Below are 25,176 nucleotides of genomic sequence, written 5' to 3'. Positions count from 1 at the left end.
TGTCAAATTTACACTTGCCAAGATATTGAAAATGGAAACAATACAGCATTTAAAAGTTCAGTCTACCTAGTGCTGTGTATTGGTATATTTTCTTCAGTAGCCCCTGACTTGCTCTTTAAAAAATAACTCAGAGAAAAAAGTCTGATAGCGAGTTAGTAAAAATGTTTAAAATGTTACCTGCACTTAGTTGTAAAATACCGCAAAATACTCACAGGCTGTTATCTTCAGTATATTGTTTATACCAAATTCAAGTTGCATTCCTCTGATGTAAGCAATATAAAAAGGATTTTTCTACTGTACATTGAAAAAAAATTATACTTAATTCAATGTTCTGATCTTTTTCCCATATAGAGAAGAAGGATATGTACCCAGTAATTATGTGACTGAGAAAAAATTGAACAACCTTGATCAATTTCCGTAAGTATTTCAATCTTTAAAAGGAGGTGAGGGCAAAAACGAATCTCCTGGGGTGTATAGATTCCTACAAATGATCTGTAGGACACTACAGACCTCCAAAAATAAAACTAATGACTAAAATAACTCTTATAAATGTTTCATTAACACCCTAAGGAAATGTCTGCTTTCTTTGCTGTTTACCAAGAACATTACTGAAGCTGCCACTGTTCATTTTTTGCCTTTGCTTTTTTATGTGATTTCATAAATATAGCATCATAGATTTGAAAGCATCATAGATTTATTTTGAGTACAAACAAAAAGCATAATACAATAACTGCTAGCTCATAAACGGAAATGAGCTTTCAGTGAATGTTATTTGATGTCATTTTTGATGATTTGTTGAAACCATGTTAAACCACTGAAATATATATAGTGTCTACAGTTTAAATAAGAAAACTACATGTACACATATGTTCAAATATTTTAAATACCCACAACATATTAAGGTAATTTTGAAAAACGACTCAAAGTCTTTTTTTGTTTCAAAACCTCATGGACAATAAGATCACATGAAAGGTGCTGAATGGGAGAATTTCCTCTTTTATTTACGTCACTATTGCTTGATTTATTTGTTTCCTGTGTTGAAAGCTTCAGGTTAATACTGCGTATGACAAATGTGAAATACATTTAATGCTTCAAAACATAAGTAATTGCCCCTTACCTTCTAGATGGTACTGCAAAAATGTGAACAGAAATAAAGCTGAACAGCAGCTGAAAAATGAAGTAAGTATATCTTTGATTGATACAAACAACTGTTGATTGCTGTTCTCTTCTATAAGTGTATTTTTTTCCTCAGATATTTCCATGCTTCTTGTTGCAATCAGGAAATGAAAAGAATATAAGTGAATATAGGACTCTCATTTTGTTTGGTAGCTTGCTCAAACAGGGACAGTGACCTGCTAGACATTTTTATATATAAATTCAGTATGCATGTATCCTTTAGGTACTGTACAAATACAGTAGTTTCTTATGTAGATGGCCAATGGCCATCTAGACAGTAGGTAAATATACTGCTGTTTAGTTTTTCAACAAGATTGAACAATACCTGTGTAAAATCTGTTATACAGCATGTAAGATATACTGTATAATAATAACCACATAGAATAAATATTTACAGTTAAAAATATTAATGTCTAGAAAAAATCAAACTTGTCAAATTTCTAAATTTTTAATAGAAGTTCAATGGTTATATCTTTATGGAAATGTTTTACTGAGTCTGCTTTATTTGTAACCACTTAATCTGAATCAGCAGGGAGTGATGTTGTGATATGTTAGTGTTACATCCACTGTTGGTACTTTGTTTTAGTGTTTATTTCACCTTTTATTGATTAGAGCTGACAGAAATGTCATTTGTCTTGTGTAGCAAGTCGTGGATTATAATAAGTGCTGTTTGCAATGGCAAATTACGTAATCTATAACTTTCCTTAGCTGCGGAAAATGGATTTTTAGGTAAATCTCCCAGCAATACAATAAGAAAAGGAAGAATGACAGTGCCAAACTTTTAGTCATACTTAGTCAGATTATCTTACCTTGAAAATGAAAACGTGTTTTAAACCAGTATTCAAGACTGGTTAGCTTCTTCCATACTTCCCCAACCATTTGCATACAGCAGGGCCTCCTGTTCATGGTGTTAATAAATTGACTACTAATGCATCAGAGCAATTAGCAATGTATTGGCAGTGTATTTTCATAAATTACTCTTTGCATTATATTCTAATGTTCTACAACTATTTTTTGTCCATTAGTTTAAACATTTCCTGGAACTAAATTATTACTGGACTCTTGTCTTTCTGTTTGCTTTCAAGTACATCTTACTGCAGATCCGTTAGTGTTTAGGATACTGATGACTGAGATGAGGTCATCGGTTTTAAAGCATGTTAGTTTTGTTCTTTGGTAAACAGTTCATATTTAACTTGATCATTTACACTACATAGGGTGTTGAATAACAATTTACCAGCAAGATGCTTTCAAAACACCATGTCAGTAAATTTTTGCTACTTCCTTTCTTATTACACAAAATGTTTGCCTGATGATGGGAAAAAAAACAAATACAGTAGCTTTGTAACCATCAATAACATTTTTGGCATTTTGTGGTGTTTTCTCTGTTTTGATGTTTTCCTCATCTCAACTTAAGTTTTCTTTGTAGCCCCAGAAGTGACATAGCTGAGAAAAATATACAACATAAAGTAAATTGGCAAGCACAATTTGTCCAAGTACATAGTTTTCCACACACTGTTTATTCACTCACTTACAAAGTTGAGCTCACGGTTTAGTAATTTGTGTGCATGGCTTAGTAATTTATGTACATGCTTTGCTAAATTATATTAATATAAATTAGTTTACATTGCTGCTTGCAGCTGGGGTATTGTTAAAGATGACTGATGCACCAAAGATGTATAGAGTATCTTTATATTTGAGTCATAAGTGACAATGTAGCTGTATGAGTAAATTTCTGTTCACAACTTGGTTGTTTGCTTCATCCAGAAGAAGATTTGTTCTGAAGTCTTACTTTCACAATAATACAGGCTATGGAAATTTGGAACATACTTTCCTAACATCACAAACGTTAACAAACTCTGTGTGTGAATTAGCCCTGATAATTTATGATTTCAAATTTGAAAATCGTGCTCTCAAAAGAGTAAACTGTGTACTAGTTAATGTCATGTTAACGCTATTCTTTCCAGGGCACCTTGATTTTTAAGATGCAGCTGTGCACGGCTTCTTGAAAATGAAATGCCATCCTTGTTTTTATACCAATCCCCCGTGGAACTCAAATCAGCAACAAGCTGAGTGGTGAATAGGCATAGAATGATTAGTCCTTGAAGTTCAAGTAATCATTCTGTGCTCACTTTCAGTCCTGTACTAATGCTTGCCTAGGCTCAGTTTTGTCTCTACCTGTTGAATTTGGTCAGCACTTCACACTGACTTCCTGCTGTTTCTCTCACTGGGTGCCCTTCCTGGGGAAAGTTATTTATGTGTGACAGGACTGAGCGAGTTGTGCAGAGCGAGTTTGAGAAGCGATGTCACCACCTTCTAATATCTGCAGTAGAGAGCTCGATATTTTGGTGTGGTGGAGCTATCTACTGTCTGGGGAGTGGGGATATGTACGTGGTCTGAGCTCGCGGGGCGATGTGGATCAGAGAGAATTGCACTTCTCATATATGGATACACACGTCTTTTCTTCTATATAGCGGTGGTAGCTCACCTTCGGTCCTGTGTGGAGGCGATAGTGTGAAATCCGATGCATATTTTGCAAGTGCATAAATACGTACAGTAGAACCAGAAAATATAATTGTAAAGGCACAGTGTCATTACATTTTGCAATCAAATTATAGTCTCAGGAAGGAGTGAGTACATAAAATGTATAGTTTATAGACATGCTTTTGTTCTTCTTTATTTTGATAACAGTCTATGTGGTAGTATGATATATAATATATAATATATAATATATAATATATAATATATAATATATAATATATAATAATCTTTCACCAAAGTGTGACTGGATTGTTTTTAGGGAAAATAGGTTGATGTTTTAATTAAATAGAGTATTAACAGTACATTTAAACTTAGAGTGACTACAAAATAGAATACAGTAGCTGCAATCCTCATTTTGGGGTTTTGTGACATTTTCTCAGCCCACTTTAGCTGTTGTTTTTATAGTTTATCATATTACAGGACAGCTAATGGTTTTCCCTCCTTGTAATAAAACTAGTATATACTGTAAATTGAAATATTTAACTTTTGCTTATTTCCTTGCAGCTTGCACTCTAATGCAGTTCTCCACTGCAGCCTAAATTGAAATATATGATTAAGGTATATAGTATTAAGATATTAATAATTCTAGCATTGTTTTTGTGTTAAAGAATGTGTTAAACGGGCATCTCAAAGCTCTAATCCTCAAGGGATTTTATAATGTCTAAGTTGCTGGCTGACTTTTTCTTGGTTGACTGATTTTTTCTCAGTTGCAGATATTAAGGAGTTAGCATTTAGTAAATACAAATCTTTAATGAAAAGTAAACTACGACATTGCATTCTAAAGCCTAGTTAGAAGTTTGTCCAATTTCTTTCACATACTAAAAAACAACTAAATATAACAGCTGCAAAGCATTGAACAAACTGCAATTATCTTGTTTTTTTCTATGATGATAATTATAATAATGTATTTCAATAAAGACAGGCAGATTACTTGATTCCGGGTAGTTTAGAATGCCATTTATGACTATTGCTTTCACTTGAAGAGCTTCTTTGTGGCTGCATTGTCAACTTAATTTGGTTTTGTTATTATAGTTGCAGAACTAAAGGTGTTGTGTGAATGAAAAGTGTTGTTAATGGCAGTGTGGCACGTGGAGCAGCAAGTCTTTGTGTTCACACAAGAAGTGGGACCATCTTATTCAGGTTCAACAGCTTACTGCAAGCTCTTAGGTTCGAGTCTGGGGTTGGTTGCAATGACTTGCACAGTGTGTGGACTGAGAAGCAACAATCTTGAGATAATCACTTTAAAGAAAAGTTGTTATGATCCCTATACCATTGGCCTTTTAACCTATCACCAGTGTTGTCATGACAACTCCCATGATATTTTTTCAACAAGGAAGCAGGTGATAATTTAGAGGCATCTATAAAAACTGCAGGAGTGTAAACTAATTTGTGTCTTAAATAGCAGACAGTTTTTTTTGCTTTTGGCACACTCTTGTGGTACAACACAAGCAAAGCACAACTCAAGACTGATCATCTATAGACTTTGTGGCTGCTGGGTTTCGTACAGGTATTTGTAAAGTGAAATATTATCCTCCTACCCTGCAACATTACTCCTCATCCATTGTTTCTCTTTATGTTAATATATCATAGCTTTTACATATAAACATTGTTAAAGTTATTTATATTTTAGCGTTCACCAGTATTATTGGTGGATGACCATTTTATATTTTACAAATATACACTTCTGGTTGATATCCTTCAAAGGCTAAGATGCCTAATAGCAGGATAGACCAACATCAACATTTTAACCACTGTATCCAGTTCAGGGTTGTGGAGAACCAAAGCCTATCCCAGCATGCAATGGGCGCAAGACAGGATACCCACCGGACCAGGTGCCAGTTCATCATAGGGCAGACACAGACACACACACTCACACCAGGGTTCAGCTTTCCCAGAAGCCAATGAAACTACTAGTATGATTTTGGACTCTGGGAGGAAACCAATGTGAGCACAGGGAGATAATACAAACTCCACTTACTGTAGATAGCACCCAAGGTTTGGAATTTAACCTAGGGCCCAAGGGACTGTGTTGTTGTGGGGTCAGTAAATGTCATTTGCTGGATAAGGTCTGAAGGTGGATCCAGAAGTCTTTTCTGTGGGCTGTCAGGAAGGTTGCTGGTGGTGGTGTTTAATCTCTTCTGTTTGTCAGGAAAGTATGACTTAAACTCCTAACTCATTTGGTTCAAATACACTTCCACTATTTTGTTTATGTTGATATTAATGATATTACTATTTTTAAAATAAGCTGAAGGCAAGTTGAGGAAAACAGCTGAAATCCCCCTCTGCATATTTTGCCCTCTAGAATGCAAAAGTCCTGATAAAACCTGCTATTATTATTTATATAAAGAATATTGGTATCACTCCAATATTCTTGTCAGACAGATTCTTGTCATTCAACTCATAAATTGCAATAACCACTTGATACTTTCAAATTTATAGGCCATAGTGAATTTCTGACAGATGAAAATGTTAACTTCCGCTTCAAACACAAGGGTGCAAACAAGGGTGCAAAACAGGCAAACTTTAAGTTCTTCTGAGTTAATGGTGTTGATTATTTTTCATTTAATAAATTTAATCTAATTTAATAAATTACATAGTTTTCAGAAGTCAACTATATAATGCAGTGCACCCATTGCACAGAAGGATTTTCTTTTCTTAGCTCTTTCTTTCGTTTCTTAACTCTCCCAGTTATTGCTGTGGCCCTGTCATACCAGACATATTTCAGTGAATTGCAGCTCCAAATCGTGTTCATAGGAAAAATTAGAAATGAAATAAAGCATTTTCTTTTCAGACTTTTTAATTTGTGCAGAACAAATACTCAGTATATGCTCCTTAATATTGAGAGCTGTATGGTCCGAGAATCAAATGAAAGTCATAAAATGAGCTGCCCTATTAATAGCAGTAGAATCATCAAGTTGGAAAGGAAATTACAATTTTAAAGTTTTTTTATAACATGACGGACAGCTCTCAGCTGCTGCTGCAAACCACTATTCCAAATACAGAGCCTGTAAGAAATTAACTCATGTCCGCTCATGCACAATGAAATTATTGTTATTTGCCATGGTTACAAACACAACTATGTAAGTTGCTGGAAACACTCTTAAGAAACACTCTACAGTCTGCTCATCTACATGGAACTGTTGTTTCGTGAAACTTTCATTTTTTATTGTTCATTTTCCCAGTATTTTGCAAGCTGAACTCTTGAAATATGAAGACTAGTTCACATGTCCCCTGTGAACATACCCCAAAGGTTGAGAACCATTGTCTTATGATATCACGTATTCCAAGTCTTACTACATTTCTGGTTGGTGGGTAGTTTCTGAGGTAACATTAACAACCACGTTCAGAACTGTAAGTGTTATTCCATGTTTATGGAATGGTTATGTTTAACTTAACATAGATTTAATTATCCTATTTTCTCTTCTAGGATAAAGAAGGGGGATTTATAGTGCGAGATTCAAGCCACCCTGGTGCCTATACCGTCTCTTTATATACAAAGTCATCAGGGTGAGTATAACACAACAATGCTGAAGCTATACTGGCCGTTCAACATCTATAGTAGTTAAATTCATAGCTATGTTTCTGCGTTCTCAAAATATTTTTTATATTTACTCTGATAATTAATCCCTTTTTAAAATCCCAAATGGAAATACCAATTTTTAAAACAGCTCATGTTTCTGGTATGCCTGTCATACCAGAAGAGAATGATGAGGAAAACATGTCCTCCAAAGACTATGGTGTTAATCCATCCTCATCTATTGCTGTTAGCCTTGTAGTAGCTATAGCACAGTTAGAATGGACTGGAGGGCTTGTGCATCACTTACTGATAATTATGCAAGCTCACCAAAGCTCATTAAGCCATAGGAGGCACTGTTGTATGGCTAGCAGAAGATACCCTAGCTGACCGCAATCCCACTGAATCCCAGTTGCACTTTGGCTATAGTATACTGCTAACTGAGGAACCTTTGTCACAAGTGCCTTATGGATATTAGGACTTCATCTGTGTACTGAACAGAACCTTTATGAGTTAAGCTTCTTAGTAGCCTTTGCACATGTGTGTCTTGGACACAGTTTAGAAGAACCTTTGTATATTACAAGTCTTAAATATTTTTGTGTGAAGTTAATCAAATTCCAAATGTCACAACTAGATTAAATTCTTATGAGAGACCCATAGATACAATTTAATGATGAGATATTTCTATTTTTTATTTTACATGCCTTATTAGGTTTGCCTTTTCATGTTTTAAGGGAGTTTTTTCATCTCAGTGTCATTCAAAGCTGTTGTTTTTGACATGGCATTCTGTCTTGTTTGTTTCAGAGAGAGTGCTTCAGTACGACATTACCATATAAAAGAAACACAGACTGTGCCTAAGATGTATTACTTGGCAGAAAAGCACCATTTCAGTAGTATTCCTGAACTGATAGAGTACCATCAGCACAACGCAGCAGGTATTTACTCTTTCACAGCTGGAAAGACAGAGCACTTCAGAGTCACAGTGTGAGATAATGAAGCATCTTAAAAGCCTTACATGGAAAAACACATAAGGTTTAAAGCTGTTATCGACTGCAAACATATTTATTGAAATATTATAGAAAAGATCGTTTAAAAACTAGAAATAGGGTTTTTAGAAATATCAATGATGTATATGTATATAAAATTAAGGTTTATAACTTTTTACTACCATTTAATATTTATGTTGACATATCTCTTTTCCAATTTTCTTTTTGTAAGTAAAATACAGAAATGGCAAGTACAGTACAAGGACTGATTGACTTAATTGTCATGACAAAAAATGAAAGCTGGACCCATCTTATTACACTTACACTTCTTATTAAGCATAATTATATTGAAGAGAGGGATTATTTGAAGTCAGTTCACTGATGTGTGCTTGTTTGTGTGCATATTCTGCATTTTGCTTTGAAATGAAATGACGTTTAGACAGTTTTATGTCATATTCTAATGTCTGAGCAGTAAAACAAACACATTCCAGAATTACCAGTTATCTCTAACTAAGATATGAATGGTGCGGTTGATATTAAATGAATTACTCAGAAATATTACAGAGAAACTGACAACCAGCATCCCTCGTTAGAACTGACAAAATGGAGGACACAAATTTTCATGCTACTCAGATTCTTTGTTTTCAGGCATATTTATTTTTGGGTGGTTTGGCTTGCTTTCAGTAGCTTTTCTGTTTTACTACAGGCCTTGTGACAAGGCTACGGTATCCAGTTGTACAAAAAGGGAGATTAGCACCAACCACAGCTGGTTTTAGCTATGGTAAGAAATCATCCATTTTTCACTTTTTTTGCATTATGTGGGAAGCTTATAATTAAAGATGGCTACTAGTTATTCCAGCTACTAACAAGTTATTTGTCATTTAAAAGATAAAAGGTCCCTTCAAGACAAACATAGACATCATAGAAAATTACTGTTATATTTAGTCAATTAACAGTTTATTTCATGCCATATAAGGTGGTAGGCTTGACTATCAAAACAAATGGCACTTGCAGCATTTATGTTAACTTCTGATTAAGTTCTGAATTTGTGACATTGGTTTTGACCATTCTTGTTCCACTGTGGTGACACACCAGCAAACAAGTTCAAACTGATATACATATACAGTACATTTATGTTCTCTGTCACTCGTCTGAAGATGCTCAATTGCTGTCCCAACGCCATTTAAAATGTAAATGCACACAAACTGGCTAAAAACATGAATCTGATGGAAGTGATGTTTCACGTGGAGCACAGAACAATCACTATGGAAACATTTAAGAAGTTTGAAAAGCCCGATGAGGCATCCGCTGAAATGGTAGGACTTTGGATATCCCCTGACTGACTGTCGTGATCAACTTGAAAGGCAAGCTAGGAATTCAGAAGCATGTGAAGGGCTTGACTCCTGTGTAGTGAACTGCCATAACTAAGCAGCAGGTTGGGCTTTTATTGCTCAGGTTGAGAAACTGTTAATCATTCAAAGGTGGATCAAAATCAACATCATGCTGCTAAGAGTTTACCCATAATTCAGCAAAGAGCTTTGATTTAAGGAAACAGCAAGGGGTGTGTTGTAATTCCGATCTTTTAATGCAAGAAGATGGTGTTTTATGCATGTTAAAGCCAAGAAACAAATTCTATTATCTCAAGGTCTCTGGTGATTCAACCAGTGGTGATGGTTGATGACATTGGCTGCAATCATTGTATTGTACTCAGTGTTTTTAAGCTGATGAAACTGGACTCTTCTGGGAAAAGAGTTGTTCTGGGGAAGAGCAGAAATCCATGCCAGAGTACAAAGTTTCTTTGTACTGGATTACTCATTTGCTTGGTTCCAATGCAGCAGATGACTAATTTTAAACCTTTGGTTTTGTATCATTCTGAAAATTCTGAGGGTTTTCAAGGGATTGTGGTGCCATGGGGAGTGTGGCCACCATCTTGTCAGGCCTTCCATTCCCCCCTGACCCGTCCCTTTTAGGTTCCTTTTCTTCTTCTTTACTCGCACTCTCCTCCAAGAGTGGTGTTCACGCTGGCCCCCTCATCAGGGTATCAGGACACAAGGCTCCACATATCGATACCTCTGGGCCCCAGGCCTAGAGTCTCTGCCTCACTCACACCAGGTCCCATCTCCTTTTTTTCACCTCGCCGAGTCCTTTACTCGCGGTTACCCAGGCTTGCCAAGTTTCACCCTGCTTGCTGTCCTTACTACTAAGAGCCTCCTGCTCCCAGACACCAACTCTACTCTATAAGGCCACTGTCTCATACACAACCAGTGTCTTGGACTTCCAGGTCTGCCTCCAGCCCTGACATTCTCCCTTGACGTCATCAGGTTTGCCTATACAAGCACTACCTACCTACATCACTGAGTCTCTACTGCACTACACACCGTGCCGAGACCCAACACACCATCCCTCTCTAACACACACTCACAACCTCACTGGTGCCTCACTCTCGTGCCCCCAGGTTGTGAACTCACAGCTGCCAGCGCACCTCACATCATGCCCAGCCACCACTGTGTTATACCCATGCAGCTGCTGGAGCACCTCACATTGTACACAGCCACCTGCAAGGGTTGTAGCTAGATAGACCCTATCTGCTGCCCCGATACCTTGTATTGCCAGGGGGAGGGTCCCTCTATCACAACACCTACTCTGGTCCATACATACTAACTCACATCTCACTCATATAGCGGACACTGATAGCCCTGCTCTCACACCCTAGCAGGATACTGTCTCTTTAAATCTTCCATTGAACTTATTAAGCTCCATTTCTTCTGTCAGAAGACGTTCTCACTCTCTCCCTCACGGGGTATATTCCTCTCAGAATCCCCACTGGGATTGTCATTCTTTTCCATCCCCTCACAGGGTTACTACAGTGGCTAGTCAGTCTTTGTTCACTCATACACAGCGGCACGTTCTCCTAACATCGCCTGGTCCAGTAGCATCTCACACCCGCTACTGTTGTGCTTCAGCCTGGCTCCCTCACAGCAGAGCCTCTGCATTTAGGAGAGCTAGTCTCCCATGTCCTCTCACCACTGCAGCTGGATCTCTCTCCCAGCGAAGTATTCAGGCTGGTTTTAAACCACTCCCACACCTGCGGCTCATTCCACGTATTCACGTCAGGTGTGGTTTCCACAGCAATGCATCGCCCTTAATCCGGGGCTTCGCGCCCCACACCTAACACTCCCTGCATTACACCACAGGATATTCTAAAGCACTTCTCATGATGATATGGAAATCCAGCAAAAATGAACTTGCATGCAAAGCATTGCTAAACTGTGGCAATGATCCTGAATATCCAAGGTGACATTCTGACATCAAAGTAGTGCTTCTGCCCCCAACACTATGTCACTGTTAGAATACATTAAATTGAACCAGAATCCCTAGTTAGAATTGGCACTGACTGGATTAACTGTTTACTTTAAGGCCTATAATCTTAGGTGTACTGTACATTTGACCAAGCCATCAGGACAACTGAGAAAACTGACAAAATTCTGGAAAAGCTTTGAAGAAACATTGTTGAAGACATAACAACACTGTTGAAAAAGTGACTTTAGAATGTTGCTGAAATGAACAAAGAACTCAGTCATTGTATCATAGTATCTGTTATTGCATTATAAAGAAGAGTTTGAATAGTAAAAAGTGTTAAATGAAGAGGTTGCACCTTCTCGTAGTGTTGGCTGAGGCATTTCAATGTTTGGAAGCTACCATGTCCCTTTTGAGGAATTAGACCCCAACGCAGCACACGGACAAGAAGAGAATATCTGACCAAACCACCTTTGACACTTTTCTTAAGAAAGAAGAAAAGACTCCAGAAAAACTTGTAACCTGTAACTACTGAGCCAACCAAGCGCTTTTCAAAAAACACCAACCTAAAAAAGTACACAATCCCAGACATTATGAAGACACTACTTATATGTAAAAAAATGTAAGAGTTGAAAGTCTGTGCTTTTGAAATGATGTGTAGGTATGAGCAATATACAGTGTGCAGTAATGTACTTGTTTCTTTATGTAGCTGTAACTCTCTGTGTGATTTTCTATGCCAATATGACTGCAGTTACCATTTAAATACTGCTCATCTTTATTACTCATATACAAATTGGTTGAGTAAAAAATCCTGGGTTAGTGTGGTGAAAATAAGTTATCAGGTCATGTACTGTACTACATTTGTTCCTATAAGAACATTTATTCTTATTTACAATGTCTGCAACATGGTTTTTAGGAGCCTATGTGCTGTAATTTAGGGGACTGACTGTATAGAATTAGTAAAATTAAAGAATTCCCAAGAATATTATTTCCCAGTATTTTAATGATCATTTCTAAGAACAGTCTATTTTGTGGTAAACATTTTTTTTGATCGTGTTTAGATATAGACAGAAGTTACAAATGCAAAGACACATGTCTAACTTTGTATGACCCCATGTACAAAGGCCTCGCCTGGAGCCTGTGTGGCCATGTGTTTATAAATCAAAGATTAATTCATGTTTTAACACATTTGTTTGTCAGACAAGTGGGAAATCAACCCCTCGGAGCTGACTTTCATGAAGGAGCTAGGCAGCGGACAGTACGGCGTGGTGCGCTTGGGCAAATGGAGAGCGCAGCACAAAGTTGCGATAAAAGCTATCCGCGAAGGCGCAATGTATGAAGAGGACTTCATTGAAGAGGCAAAAGTGATGATGTAAGTTACAGTCCCATCAGTTGCATTCTCAGCTGTAGAAGATGAAAACAATGTAAGACAGCCATTATGATCTCTCTTTAGCCTCATTATATTCACTATCATGCTTTAAAAACAGCAAAGCTGTGAGCACCCAAGGGAAAAACATGAGATTTAGATAGCAGTGTCACTTCCCCAAATATCGAAAGATGCCTTACACTTTTTTATGGAAAGAAATTTGAAATCACTGTGTCATCAAAATTAAACTAGTACACTGGCACAATTAAACTGGCACAAAGTGTTGCTGCTGAAGCATCATGGTGCCACTCATGCAGTGCTTTGAAGTAAAATTTTGTGAATTTATCTCCAGTCACAGAATATAGTGTTATAATTACATAATTTAGCTTCTCTAGCTACACAGTTTTGATGTCAGTTACAATCGTTTTTCCTTCACATAGTAATGCTGAGGTGTACTGAAAAAAAAATCCTAGATTGTTTTTGTTAAGGCTTTGTCTCTGCAACATTGCAGTTTATAACAACAAGTCAGCAAATTTAGATTAATACAGATTAATACAGTGCTCAGAATTTCCTTTTGAATTTAAGTTACTAAATTTTTCTTGTAGTCACCACTTACCAAGTATCTGCTTAAAGTGTCAAAATCTTTACTAGTAAGTCATGATATTAGGAAGAGAGAAATATTGTTTGAGGCAGTTTTGACCTCAGTCAGAATACATAGAATGTTGATACAGTGTTGACTCTGATTTTTGAAAGCTCTTTCATTTTGGAATCATCAGCGGTTAATTAACATCACCAGTTTAAGTGGTGATGACTAATTAATTAGTCATCACTGCTTCTGTACTACCTGTACAGATATATTACATCTTCTAAAATGCTCTCTGTGAGGACATCTGCTTCTCTTAACACTCCCAGCTCATATCCAAACACAGGAACGTTAGGACTTCAAATAGTACCAGATGAGCTATTACTTCAAGCTCACTGACACAGTAATACATGGGTCCTTTTGTGTTTTGCTGAGGAAACCCAGTCTGATGTCTGTCTTCAGACCCACGTGACCCCAGCAGCTCTCGACTTATTGTGCTTCACTACGTGGACGTTCCTAGTCACAAGCAGCATGAGCCATTAACCCAGTAACTACTGTCACTACACTAAAGGGGCACAAGCCAAAGCACACCTGCACTGAATGAGCCCGTCGGGAACATAGCAGCTCTTTTTGATTTGAATAAGATGAAAAGTTTTCTGTATCATTTTCATATTATCGTCTTTTAAAATGGAATCAGTGATATAGCTCTCTTACTGAAATAACTATCTTTGACTAATTTTAATAATAATAGTTGCTTACACCTCTATAGCGCTTTTCTTGACACTCCACTCAAAGCGCTTTACAGGTAATGGGGACTCACCTCCACCACCAATGTGCAGCATCCACCTGGATGATGTGACGGCAGCCATAGTGCGCCAGTACACTCACCACACATCAGCTATCAGTGGGGAGGAGAACACAGTGATGAAGCCAATTCATAGATGGGGATTATTAGGCCATGATTGGTAAGGGCCAATGGGAAATTTGGTTTGGACGCCGGGGTTACACCCCTACTCTTTTTGAGAAACAAACAAAAACAAAAAGAGTTTCTCAAAAACTCAAAACCCCTCACAAACTGGGATTTTTCATAACCACAGAGAGTCAGGACCTCAGCTTTATGTCTCATCCAAAGGACGGCACCTTTTTACAGTATATTGTCCCCGTCACTGTACTGGGTCATTAGGACCAACACGGACCGCAGGGTGAGCACCCCCTGCTGGCCCCACTAACACCTCTTCCAGCAGCAACCTTAGGTTTTCCCAGGTCTCACATCCAGGTACTGGTCAGGCTCACACATCCTTTGCATCATTGGGTTGCCAATTGTGAGCTGCAGAGTGATATGGCTGCTGGCCGTCATTTTACAACTCGTCATTTGTGGGCTGAAGAGGGATTTACTCTTTTCCATGAAATAAATATTTTTCTCAGCTCCTTGAAATCTTTAAAAGGGAAAAATCACTAAAAAGTCAGTAATCAGAACTGAACTGGCAAATTCTGCTACATTTCCATGTTGCTATAGGTAATTTTTGAAGGTTTCAAGCATCATGCAGTGATAAAGCTTCATTGAAAGAAAATAACCATTTGAAGATTTTGAGAAATTATTGTACTAATGTTTTTCTTATTGTTGCTGTTTTTCTGTCTTACTAGGAAATTGTCACATCCAAAACTGGTCCAGCTATATGGCGTGTGTACTCAGCAGAAGCCCATTTACATAGTGACAGAGTTTATGGAACTGGGCTGCCTGTTGAACTTTATCAGACAGAGACGAGGGCATTTCAGCACAGGATCACTGTTAAGTATTTGTCAAGATGTGAGCGAAGGGATGGAGTACTTGGAGCAAAATGGATTTATTCACAGGGACTTGGTAATTGTTTATCTGATAATATTGTTACAAATGGGGGGTTACGACAATAGAGAAAATCAGGAACTGACTGAGTGGATTAGTCAGTAAGTAAAATAATTGATCATAACCCCTGTCTTGTAACTGATTTCTGCCAGAATATACCTGAGTGGTTGGTATAATTAGAGGCACATATTATAAACTATTATAAAACAGTGTATGCCAATGGGTTTTTATGGTATTATTTTATTCAGATATGCTCCAGCTGAAGACTTCTAAGAATTAGATAAGTTACAGTAAATGTAATCAAAAACTGAAGTGAAAGGCTGAACTATGTTGAGTGCATAAGTATTCAGACCAGAGAACCAAATATTTGGTGTAAGGACTTATAGCAACCGCAAGTATTTTTGGTTAAGTCTCTGACCACTTTGCACTCTGATTTAAAAAAATCACTTTTAACACCCGTGCTCATGAAACGTTAGCAAGCAGAGCTGTCTTGGTGACTGAGGTCTCCTCGTGTTGCCACTCTAATCATAATTATAGGCAACCAGGTGTGTCCACCATTTTTACACAGGACCCTAAGCATGCTGGGATGCTATTTGCTTATTTTACACGGAGTCACACCCAGGTGTTTCCATGGTTCTTAAGAAGTCATGCATTTCACATACTATCTTAGCATTTTTCCATTGTAGAGAGAACTGACAGATACAGTGTTTGTTGAATTGTAGAAAATTGTTTAGCTCTCATACATATTAGTAATTAAGATGTGTAACTGTATTTTTCCATAGATAAGGGATAGATTATTAATTATAAATAATTCTTCAGTTGCTAAGTGAATTGCCAGGCATTATTTGAATCAAAGCCTTTAAGCTTTCAAATTAATGGCAGTAACTACAGTACATACAGTAGGAATGTAATATTTATAACTAACATTTTAGTTATCTGTAATTGTAAAGGTAGCTGCTTAATTGGTACACTAGTTGTGCATGTATATCATCATCTGGCTTTCCAGCTCTCCTTATACAATTTTTCTGATAGTGTTCTTGGCCAAGAATAATGTTTTACGTTACCAACATAGTGGTATTCTGCTTCTTTCTGTTTTTTCAGGCAGCAAGGAACTGTTTGGTAAATGATTTGATGGTCGTAAAAGTGTCTGATTTTGGAATGGCAAGGTAAGAGATGTTTTTAAAAAATGACTTTGCATTTAAAAATCTGTATAGATACTGTATTCCATACAATCTGTACAATATCTATCCAGAGCCCAATAGTTCTGTGCTTAAGTAAGAACTCTGTATTCTTTCTTTCAAATAAATATCTTGTCTGGAGATTTTTTTCTGAGCATTTAAAGGAAATTAGTCCCCAGAAGGTATTAGAAAAATTGAGTAAGTTAATGTTTATGAATTAAAAAAAGACAATCAATATTCAAACTAACAAAGGTAAATGCAATGGGTATGTATAAAATAATTAATAATTTATTATTTCTTTATTATTATATGATTTAAATGAAGAGCAGTATGGTGGAACAATGTTTAGCATTACTGCCATGCAGCACTGAGGCTCTGGGCTGCTACCTGTGTGGAGTTTGTATGCTCTCTCCATGTTTGTTACCTGAGTGCTCGAGTTTCCTTTAAAGACCTATTGGTAGGTTAAATGGCTTCTGGGAAAACTAGCCCTGGCGTGAGTGTGTGTATTTGTCTCTGTATGCTCTGCAATGGATTGGCATCCTGTCCAAAGTGTATCCTGCCTTGCGCCCTTTGCTTGCTGGGTAAGGCCCTGGGTCCCTTGTGACCCTGTATTGGATAAAGGAGCTTATTATGGATGGATTTCAATGAATGTAAGATGTTTAAAACAGGAAAATTGTATATGCAACTGAAAAAAAAAGCAAGGTTCACCCAGAAATGTATCCAACAATTACCTGTGTGTAATCAAGAGTACTGTAAATTATTCATGAACTGTTCTGATACTAAAACGATCTCAAAGTCTTTGGTGAATTATGTAATTCTGCTTAAACAAATTATAAAATATTAGCCTCAACTTAATAAATATGCTATAGTAATATGCTATAGAATATGCTATAGTAAAACCACAATGCAAAGCATGGAGAATCAGATGATGAAAGAAGAGAGATCCCTTCCAGTTTTGTAGTTACCAGGCAGCTCTATCACTGCTGTAGAGATGTAAGTAAATACGAACACAGTTAAATCACTGGCTCAAAATGCATGATTATGATTAGTATGAAATTTAAGGTCTGTTGTATTCGTAGTGATGTATGCCTTTACATTTATAATACAGTATATTTGGAGACACAGTATTCTATGATTTTATAATCAGGACAAACCTTTATGATAGAACTACCATTGGAGGTATTGTATTGTAGACTATAGTTCACTCACTAGATAAGTTATCTTTCTCCCAGGACTTCATATGTGTGTGCGAGAACATAGGTTTTGTCAGTGGAACATGGAGGGTTATGTTGTTCTCCTGCAAGAAACCTTCCTTTTGTCTTAGCAGTGAAATCTTTCATAATATACAGTAGAACTTACTTTTTGGAAGCTGGTGCCATACTTTAAGAAGCACTTTTACAAATATATGTAATCACTGTTTGGTGGAACTGCTACCAGATTGTAATAGATGAAGTCCATACAAGTAAAATTGTTTACAATAAAGGAGTTGTATGACTTTGCTAGGAAATTATCCATCCATCCATGTTCAAGCTCCTTCATCCAGTACAGGATCGTGGAAGAACCGGAGCTTATCCCAACACACAACAGGCACAGTGCAGGGTACACCCTACAGGGCAGGCAGGCAGACACAAACACAGACATACACACACTCACACCACTGCCAATTTTACAGGAGACAATTAACTACCAGTATGTCTTGAAACTGGGGAAACCAGAGCACCTGGAGGAAACCCATATGAACACAGGGTGAGCATACTTCACGCAGATACAGTAGCACCCCAGGTCTGGAAATGAACCCAGAGCCCTAGGGCCACAAGGCAGCAATGCTAACCACTGTACCACCATGCCATCATTGTGGAGCTCTATATATAAATAATTAATGCCCTACATGCTAGGAGATGCTCTATTGTGTCTTGTTAGATTTCATGTCATGTGGCAATATACTAATTAATCAACCTTATTGCTTCTGGAGTTTTCATATTTACTATATATATCCTGATTTTAATGCTTACTTATGTGATTATTACAAACGTAGCCATTATAAATTTCATGGCTTTTTTGTAACATTTACACTGTTTTATTATGTCATGCTGTTCTATGTTGGAAACCGGTGATTGGACTGAATTTCTTATTCTAAGCAAAAGATTTCTTCTCTGTGCATATATCAATAATAAATTAAACCAGAGGTGTTGTAATAAGGTTGCACACTGCGTTAATTTTGTGACATTTTAAAATGTCACAAATTTAAGGCAATGTGTAACTTCACGCTGAAACTTCAGCAGTTCAGCCTCAAACTTCAAACTTCAAACAAAAACGTCAAGCAAAGTTTTAGTAGACTTTAGTAGAAAATTTTATTTTCTCAGGTATGTCCTAGATGACCAGTACACCAGCTCCTCTGGTGCAAAATTTCCTGTTAAATGGTCTCCTCCTGAAGTCTTCAATTTCTGCAAATACAGCAGCAAGTCAGATGTCTGGTCATTTGGTATGTGTTATTATTCATCTATAAGTACTCTATATGTACATCTTTTTATTAAAATGTTGTGCTGTTAATTCCTTATTTAATTTCTTATTTGATAATGATTTGATGATCAATGAAGGGGTCTTTTAAATACAATACAGTCAACAGTTATTTTATAGTGTGGCAACTTATCTGCTGTTCTTAAAGGTTTACCTATAAGAAATACAGTGGTGTGAAAAAGTGTTTGCCCCCTTCCTGATTTCTTATTTTTTGCATGTTTGTCACACTGAAATGTTTCAGATCATCAAACAAATTGAAATATTAGACAAAGATAACACAAGTAAACACAAAATGCAGTTTTTAAATGAAGGTTTTTATTATTAAGGGAAAAATAAATCAAAACCTACATGGCCCTGTGTGAAAAAGTGATTGCCCCCCCTGTTAAAACATAAATCAACTGTGGTTTATCACATCTTTGGAAAGCTGAGTTCAATTTCTCTAGCCACACCCAGGCCTGATTACTGCCACACCTGTTCTCAATCAAGAAATCACTTAAATAGGACCTGCCTGACAAAGTGAAGTAGACCAAAAGATCCTCAAAAGCTAGACATCATGCTGCGATCCAAACAAATTCAGGAACAAATGAGAAACAGAGTAATTGAGATTTATCAGTCTGGAAAAGGTTATAAAGCCATTTCTAAAGCTTTGGGACTCCAGCGAACCACAGTGAGAGCCATTATCTACAAATGGCGAAAACATGGAACAGTGGTGAACCTTCCCAGGAGTGGCCGGCCGACCAAAATTACCCCAAGAGCGCAGCAACGACTCATCCAGGAGGTCAGAAAAAAACCCACAACAACATCCAAAGAACTGCAGGCTTCACTTGCCTCAGTTAAGGTCAGTGTTCATGACTCCACCATAAGAAAGAGACTGGGCAAAAATGGCCTGCATGACAGAGTTCCAAGACGAAAACCACTGCTGAGCAAAAAGAACATAAAGGCTCATCTCAGTTTTGCCAGAAAACATCTTGATGATCCCCAAGACTTTTGGGAAAATACTCTGTGGACTGACGAGACAAAAGTTGAACTTTTTGGAAGGTGTGTGTCCCATTACATCTGGCGTAAAAGTAACACAGCATTTCAGAAAAGGAACATCATACCAACAGTAAAATATGGTGGTGGTAGTGTGATGGTCTGGGGCTGTTTTGCTGCTTCAGGACCTGGAAGACTTGCTGTGGTAAATGGAACCATGAATTCAGCTGTCTACCAAAAAATCCTCAAGGAGAATGTCCTGCCATCTGTTCGTGACCTCAAGCTGAAGCGCACTTGGGTTCTGCAGCAGGACAATGATCCAAAACACACCAGCAAGTCCACCTCTGAATGGCTTAAGAAAAACAAAATGAAGACTTTGGAGTGGCCTAGTCAAAGTCCTGACCTGAATCCGATTGAGATGTTGTGGCATGACCTTAAAAAACCGGTTAAGGCTCGAAAACCCTCCAATGTGGCTGAATTACAACAATTCTGCAAAAATGAGTGGGCCAAAATTCCTCCACAGCGCTGTAAAAGACTCATTTCCAGCTATCGCAAACGCTTGATTGCAGTTGTTGCTGCTAAGGGTGGCCCAACCAGTTATTAGGTTTAGGGGGCAATCACTTTTTCACACAGGGCCATGTAGGTTTGGATTTTTTTTTTCCCTTAATAATAAAAACCTTCATTTAAAAACTGCATTTTGTGTTTACTTGTGTTATCTTTGTCTAATATTTCAATTTGTTTGATGATCTGAAACATTTCAGTGTGACAAACATGCAAAAAAAATAAGAAATCAGGAAGGGGGCAAACACTTTTTCATACCACTGTAGTTCCAAGCAATTTTATCATTGCTTCCATGTGTGTTAGTTTTGTAGATTCAGGTTTCAGTGGTCTTGTGCAGTCATATTCTGAACTTTTAAGAAACGTGACTCAAGAGCTTATAAAAAACGGGCTTCCAGCACAAGGCTATGACTCCTCTCTGACGCAAATCATGAAGCAAAGCCGCTATAATCTTCCAAGTTGTCTACAAGACAACGGTCTACGAGAAATAGGTGGTATTCTTGGAAATGGTCCATTCTGCAAGGCACTTGACCTGAGATGCATAAACTCATGGTCCCAAGTTTCTGGAACTGACTTTCAGATCTCAAGAAGTGGGAAAGTACATTGAATCGTAAATCTATTGAAAGATAGGTACTGTATATGATATGTTAATAAAAATCTTTAAGATATCTTGCAAATACTTGTGGAACTCCTTTAGGTGTAAACACTAAATAAAGTCTTGGAGAAAGTTTTCTAAAATTAAGAAAATTCATAGTTTGATCTCACAGTTATGTACTCATCAGTTACATTTAGAAACTGTTACTTTCTAATAAGGTTTATTCAGATATCATACCTAAAGTAAGTTGCATTCTAAAATATCTTGCACAAAATAATTTTCTAAAGGTTGGTAATGCATTTTATTGAATACAATATTGGATTTATATGTTGTACATAACATGTTACATGTTAAACACGTACTGTAACTGATTGGTGTAAAAGATAAGATCACTTTATTAGCCATATACAATTTCTTGCATCAGGACTTTGACAGATTAGTCTCAGCACTAGACCATTTCCATATGTATGCCTTTTGAGTTTGGTATAACATTATAACAAAGATTTAAATTGCACAGGTTTGTTAAGCATAATTGACTTGGAAAGAAAGTATTGCTTTGTAGCTTATATACTCTGTGCATGAGGCTGTCTACACTAGAAAACGTTTCTATGCAGAGTGCAGTTTTGAGCTCTACAGTATTTTTCTGAGTCTATTGCTTCAAATCTGGCCTAGGCTATGCTATTAGCCAGCTGTCCCTGATCACCCACAAAGCAGTGCACAGTAGGTGAAGTATTGCTATTGTTCAGGTTAGTCAAACTGATGTCCACTAACTTGCCTATAATTGCAGCTCTCCTGTTTCTTTGAGCTTAATATGTCACCAGCTCCCATTCACTGTCTAGTACTTCAGCTCTGCTGCTGGCGCTGTCCTCACACAGCCTATTAAAAGTGTATTCTGACATTGTTACTTGGGAGAACATGCTTATTGACTTATCTCTTCTAAAGTCATATGAGGGCTGTATCTGTGAATTGAAAGTACAAGCAACAAATTACAAGGCTAGAAAAAAAAGTTTAATTGGACTTTCTAAACTAGAAAAATGAATCACATTTTGATCATTAAGAAGTTAGTATTTTTGCTATGCAAAGAATGTAATCAAATGACTTATGCCTTGGGTATTATTTTTCCTACTAACCATGTTTCCCCCGGGGTTGAACTGTAGTCATTTAAGCACCGTCATAGACAAGAGTTTTGTAACCAATGAAAACATTTCCTAATCACAGCCAATCCCTATTTTTATGAAATAATGAACTAGTTTACCAAAGTTGGGGATATTATAAATAGCAATAACCTTTTTATAGCTTGAGCTTTAATTTGTTATATATATATATAAGTGATAAGAATTCATGATTACAAATCCCATCAGATAATCACATAACTAAAATGTTATGTTAACGGATAACATTTTTTAGCATTTTTTTTTTACTTTTAGGTGTTCTGATGTGGGAAGTGTTTACAGAAGGTAAAATGCCCTTTGAAAACAATGCAAACCATGAAGTGGTGACAATGGTCAGCCAGGGTCATAGACTTTATCGACCGAAAAAAGCCCCACCAAATGTGTATGAGATCATGCAGTTGTGCTGGCATGAGGTAAGTGTTTTATTACTAGCCACAATATACAGTATAAAAACTAAAAAGAGAGGGCACTAGACCTGAGCCTTTTAATGGAAAACGTCTAGAGAACCAGCACTTCAAAAAAGAAGTTGTATAATTAAACGTTTTTTTTTTTTACAATGGACATATTGAGTAGGACAGCATTTCTGACTTTTTCTTGTTTTTTGCCAGATATTTCCCTTTCTATGACAAGGGAACCACTCCTCACTTTTCACAAGATCTTTGAGCACTGTGGTGTCACATACGGACAGCAGATAGTGAATTGAATTTACTGCTTTAGGGTAGTGTCTACTTTCACCTGACATATAAGGATTTTGGCAAGGAGTACACTTCTATATTGTTCAGATTCAGTATAGATGAACACTATACAAATGTATACATGTTTTAATTCCCCCTCCCCTGTTTTCAAATTAAATATTCCCTGTGAAAAGAAAGTACCATTGAGATTTTTTAACCTTTATATTTTTGTAAAATGGAAGCAGCGTGAAAGGCACTATGAAAGTGTTTGCTGTTGTTATACAACATCCCTGATCCACCAATGAATGGAGAGTAAATACAGGATCTACTGTACCATCTTAACCTCCCGTCTCTCGCATTTCTGTTTTAGAAACCTGAAGAAAGGCCTACATTTTCTCAGATTGCAGTTCTGATCAAGGAAGTTGCTGAAGGAGATAGTTCATGATCTTCACTCTGGACTTCATATTCTATCAGCTTGGACCTCTTATGCACATCTGTTCATGCATAACACATTCCTGTTTCGCAAATGTTGCACAATCTGTGGAGTTTTGGAAGGAAATCTGTAAAAAAATGACTAGTTGTAATTGTAGAAAGACTGGTTATATTAGCAGAATTTCACAGCCTAATATTGTTATAATTGAAAAACTGATGTAATGTATATTCATATTTTTACCCTATTGAATATGCACACACTTAAGAATGCATGTTTGTCATTTTAAAAATCTCCACAAAGAAAGACATCAAATTTAGGAGGTGATAAACTGTTTCACACTATGTCCAGTCACCAGACATGAAGTACATACAATATAGTGAGCATGTCAGATTAATAAAAACTGATTTTACAGATATGAACTATTCCAGTTAAAGCTTCTTCCTAGATGACAAACTGGACACCCATCTCAGTCCATACTCATTTTTGCCCCCTTTTGACCCTGCTTTGAATAAACCTGTCAGTATTTGATGAGGTTGCTGAGAGACAACTCTGAGGGAATTCGGAGGGGAAGAGTAAACTTGAATCTTAGCTACACAGTAGAGCAAAGCCAAAAACACTGTCTAATTAGCAGGATTGTAGATACAAGCTTTCCACAGCTTTTATTAAACTTTTCCCTCAGAAACGTCATGTCAAGTATCTTCAAACAGCATGCCACCCATGTGCACATCACAGTAATTCACCCAGCAATTTTCAATAATAGAATTTTAAAAAATCCTGAGTCCTGAGTCCCATGGAGTAGGTAAAAAATAACTCTAAAATTAACAAACATAACAAGGAATTGGAATTTGACACAGCTTTAGGCCTAATCTACAGGATACAATGTCATACTGCTGCGTGGCATTAACATTTGCTGCTAAAGCACATAAAAAATAAATGTTAATGTTTTAACTTACAAGCCTACATTGTAAGTCAGAACATGTAGGGAGGATGCTGTTGTGTATTGTTTGTTGGATGTTTTTTTTAAATGAAAAATTAATAAGGTGCACTCCCCTACTCAGATTAAAGGGGATAAAATGAATAGTGCACAATGAAACTCAATGCTAATTTCAGTTTAATAAAATATTGTTAATTTAGATCTGTTTTGAAACTGTTCTTTTTGAAAATCATGATTTTGCATTTATTTATTGCTGTTTTGATTTAGTCCATAACTTGTTTTAACACTAGCATGTTTAAATGCAGTTTTTAAAAATAAGAATACTGAATACCTCTACCGTTGTCTTCAGCCTGTTTCCTTCTGTGTGATTTGGTCTCCATGTGCCATGAAACACACCAACCACTGGGACAGCAGATAATGATCTTGGAATAAGACATTTTAATCCGTTAGAAATAAATGAAATGCCAAGTACATTTTTCACACGTGAAAGAAGCTGCGGGTTACTGAGAAACTGAAAAGAGAACCAGAAAGAATGTGATCTGAGAAAGAACTGTTTTCAGATCAAAACCTGGCCTTTCATAAAGTGTTTTGGTCAAATGCAGGGATGCATGACATATAACAGTACGTGTGCCAGTAGGGCTTTCTGCCTGTGGATATGACTTTGCACATTGCACAATGTCTTCTAAAGATGTGTCTGTAGCGAACATGGTATGTCTCTAAAATCTAGGGAATTAAAATATTATGAGTAAAATGAGCCTTACTACACACACACAAACTGAAGATTGTATTATTTCTCCCAGAAAGTAGAACTAAAGGAAGTGCTTACATTCCTGACCTTTT

General features: G+C 36.9%; 1 protein-coding gene across 4 annotated transcripts in view; it reads left to right on the top strand.

The window, feature by feature from the left end:
- tec (tec protein tyrosine kinase) overlaps positions 1-24,672 on the top strand; it is a 45,437-nt gene extending 20,765 nt beyond the window's left edge. For 3 of the 4 annotated variants that reach the window (XM_088922711.1, XM_088922693.1, XM_088922720.1), the window contains exons 8-18: positions 352-417; positions 1,125-1,179; positions 7,142-7,221; positions 8,033-8,163; positions 8,921-8,995; positions 12,712-12,883; positions 15,105-15,321; positions 16,405-16,469; positions 18,845-18,963; positions 22,551-22,708; positions 23,340-24,672. In XM_088922711.1, the coding sequence (XP_088778837.1) occupies positions 352-417; positions 1,125-1,179; positions 7,142-7,221; positions 8,033-8,163; positions 8,921-8,995; positions 12,712-12,883; positions 15,105-15,321; positions 16,405-16,469; positions 18,845-18,963; positions 22,551-22,708; positions 23,340-23,414 (1,213 nt within the window). In that variant the 3' untranslated portion in view covers positions 23,415-24,672. The remainder of the gene's footprint in view (positions 1-351; positions 418-1,124; positions 1,180-7,141; positions 7,222-8,032; positions 8,164-8,920; positions 8,996-12,711; positions 12,884-15,104; positions 15,322-16,404; positions 16,470-18,844; positions 18,964-22,550; positions 22,709-23,339) is intronic. The other variant, XM_088922702.1, reaches the window with a different exon arrangement.
- Positions 24,673-25,176: the final 504 nt, after the last annotated feature.

The sequence above is a fragment of the Atractosteus spatula genome, chromosome 1 (assembly GCF_055471065.1).
Source record: "Atractosteus spatula isolate fAtrSpa1 chromosome 1, fAtrSpa1.hap1, whole genome shotgun sequence".
NCBI lineage: Eukaryota > Metazoa > Chordata > Actinopteri > Semionotiformes > Lepisosteidae > Atractosteus > Atractosteus spatula.
The sequence above is the reverse complement of the archived record's forward strand: the minus strand, read 5'-3'. Positions and strand labels throughout refer to the sequence as shown.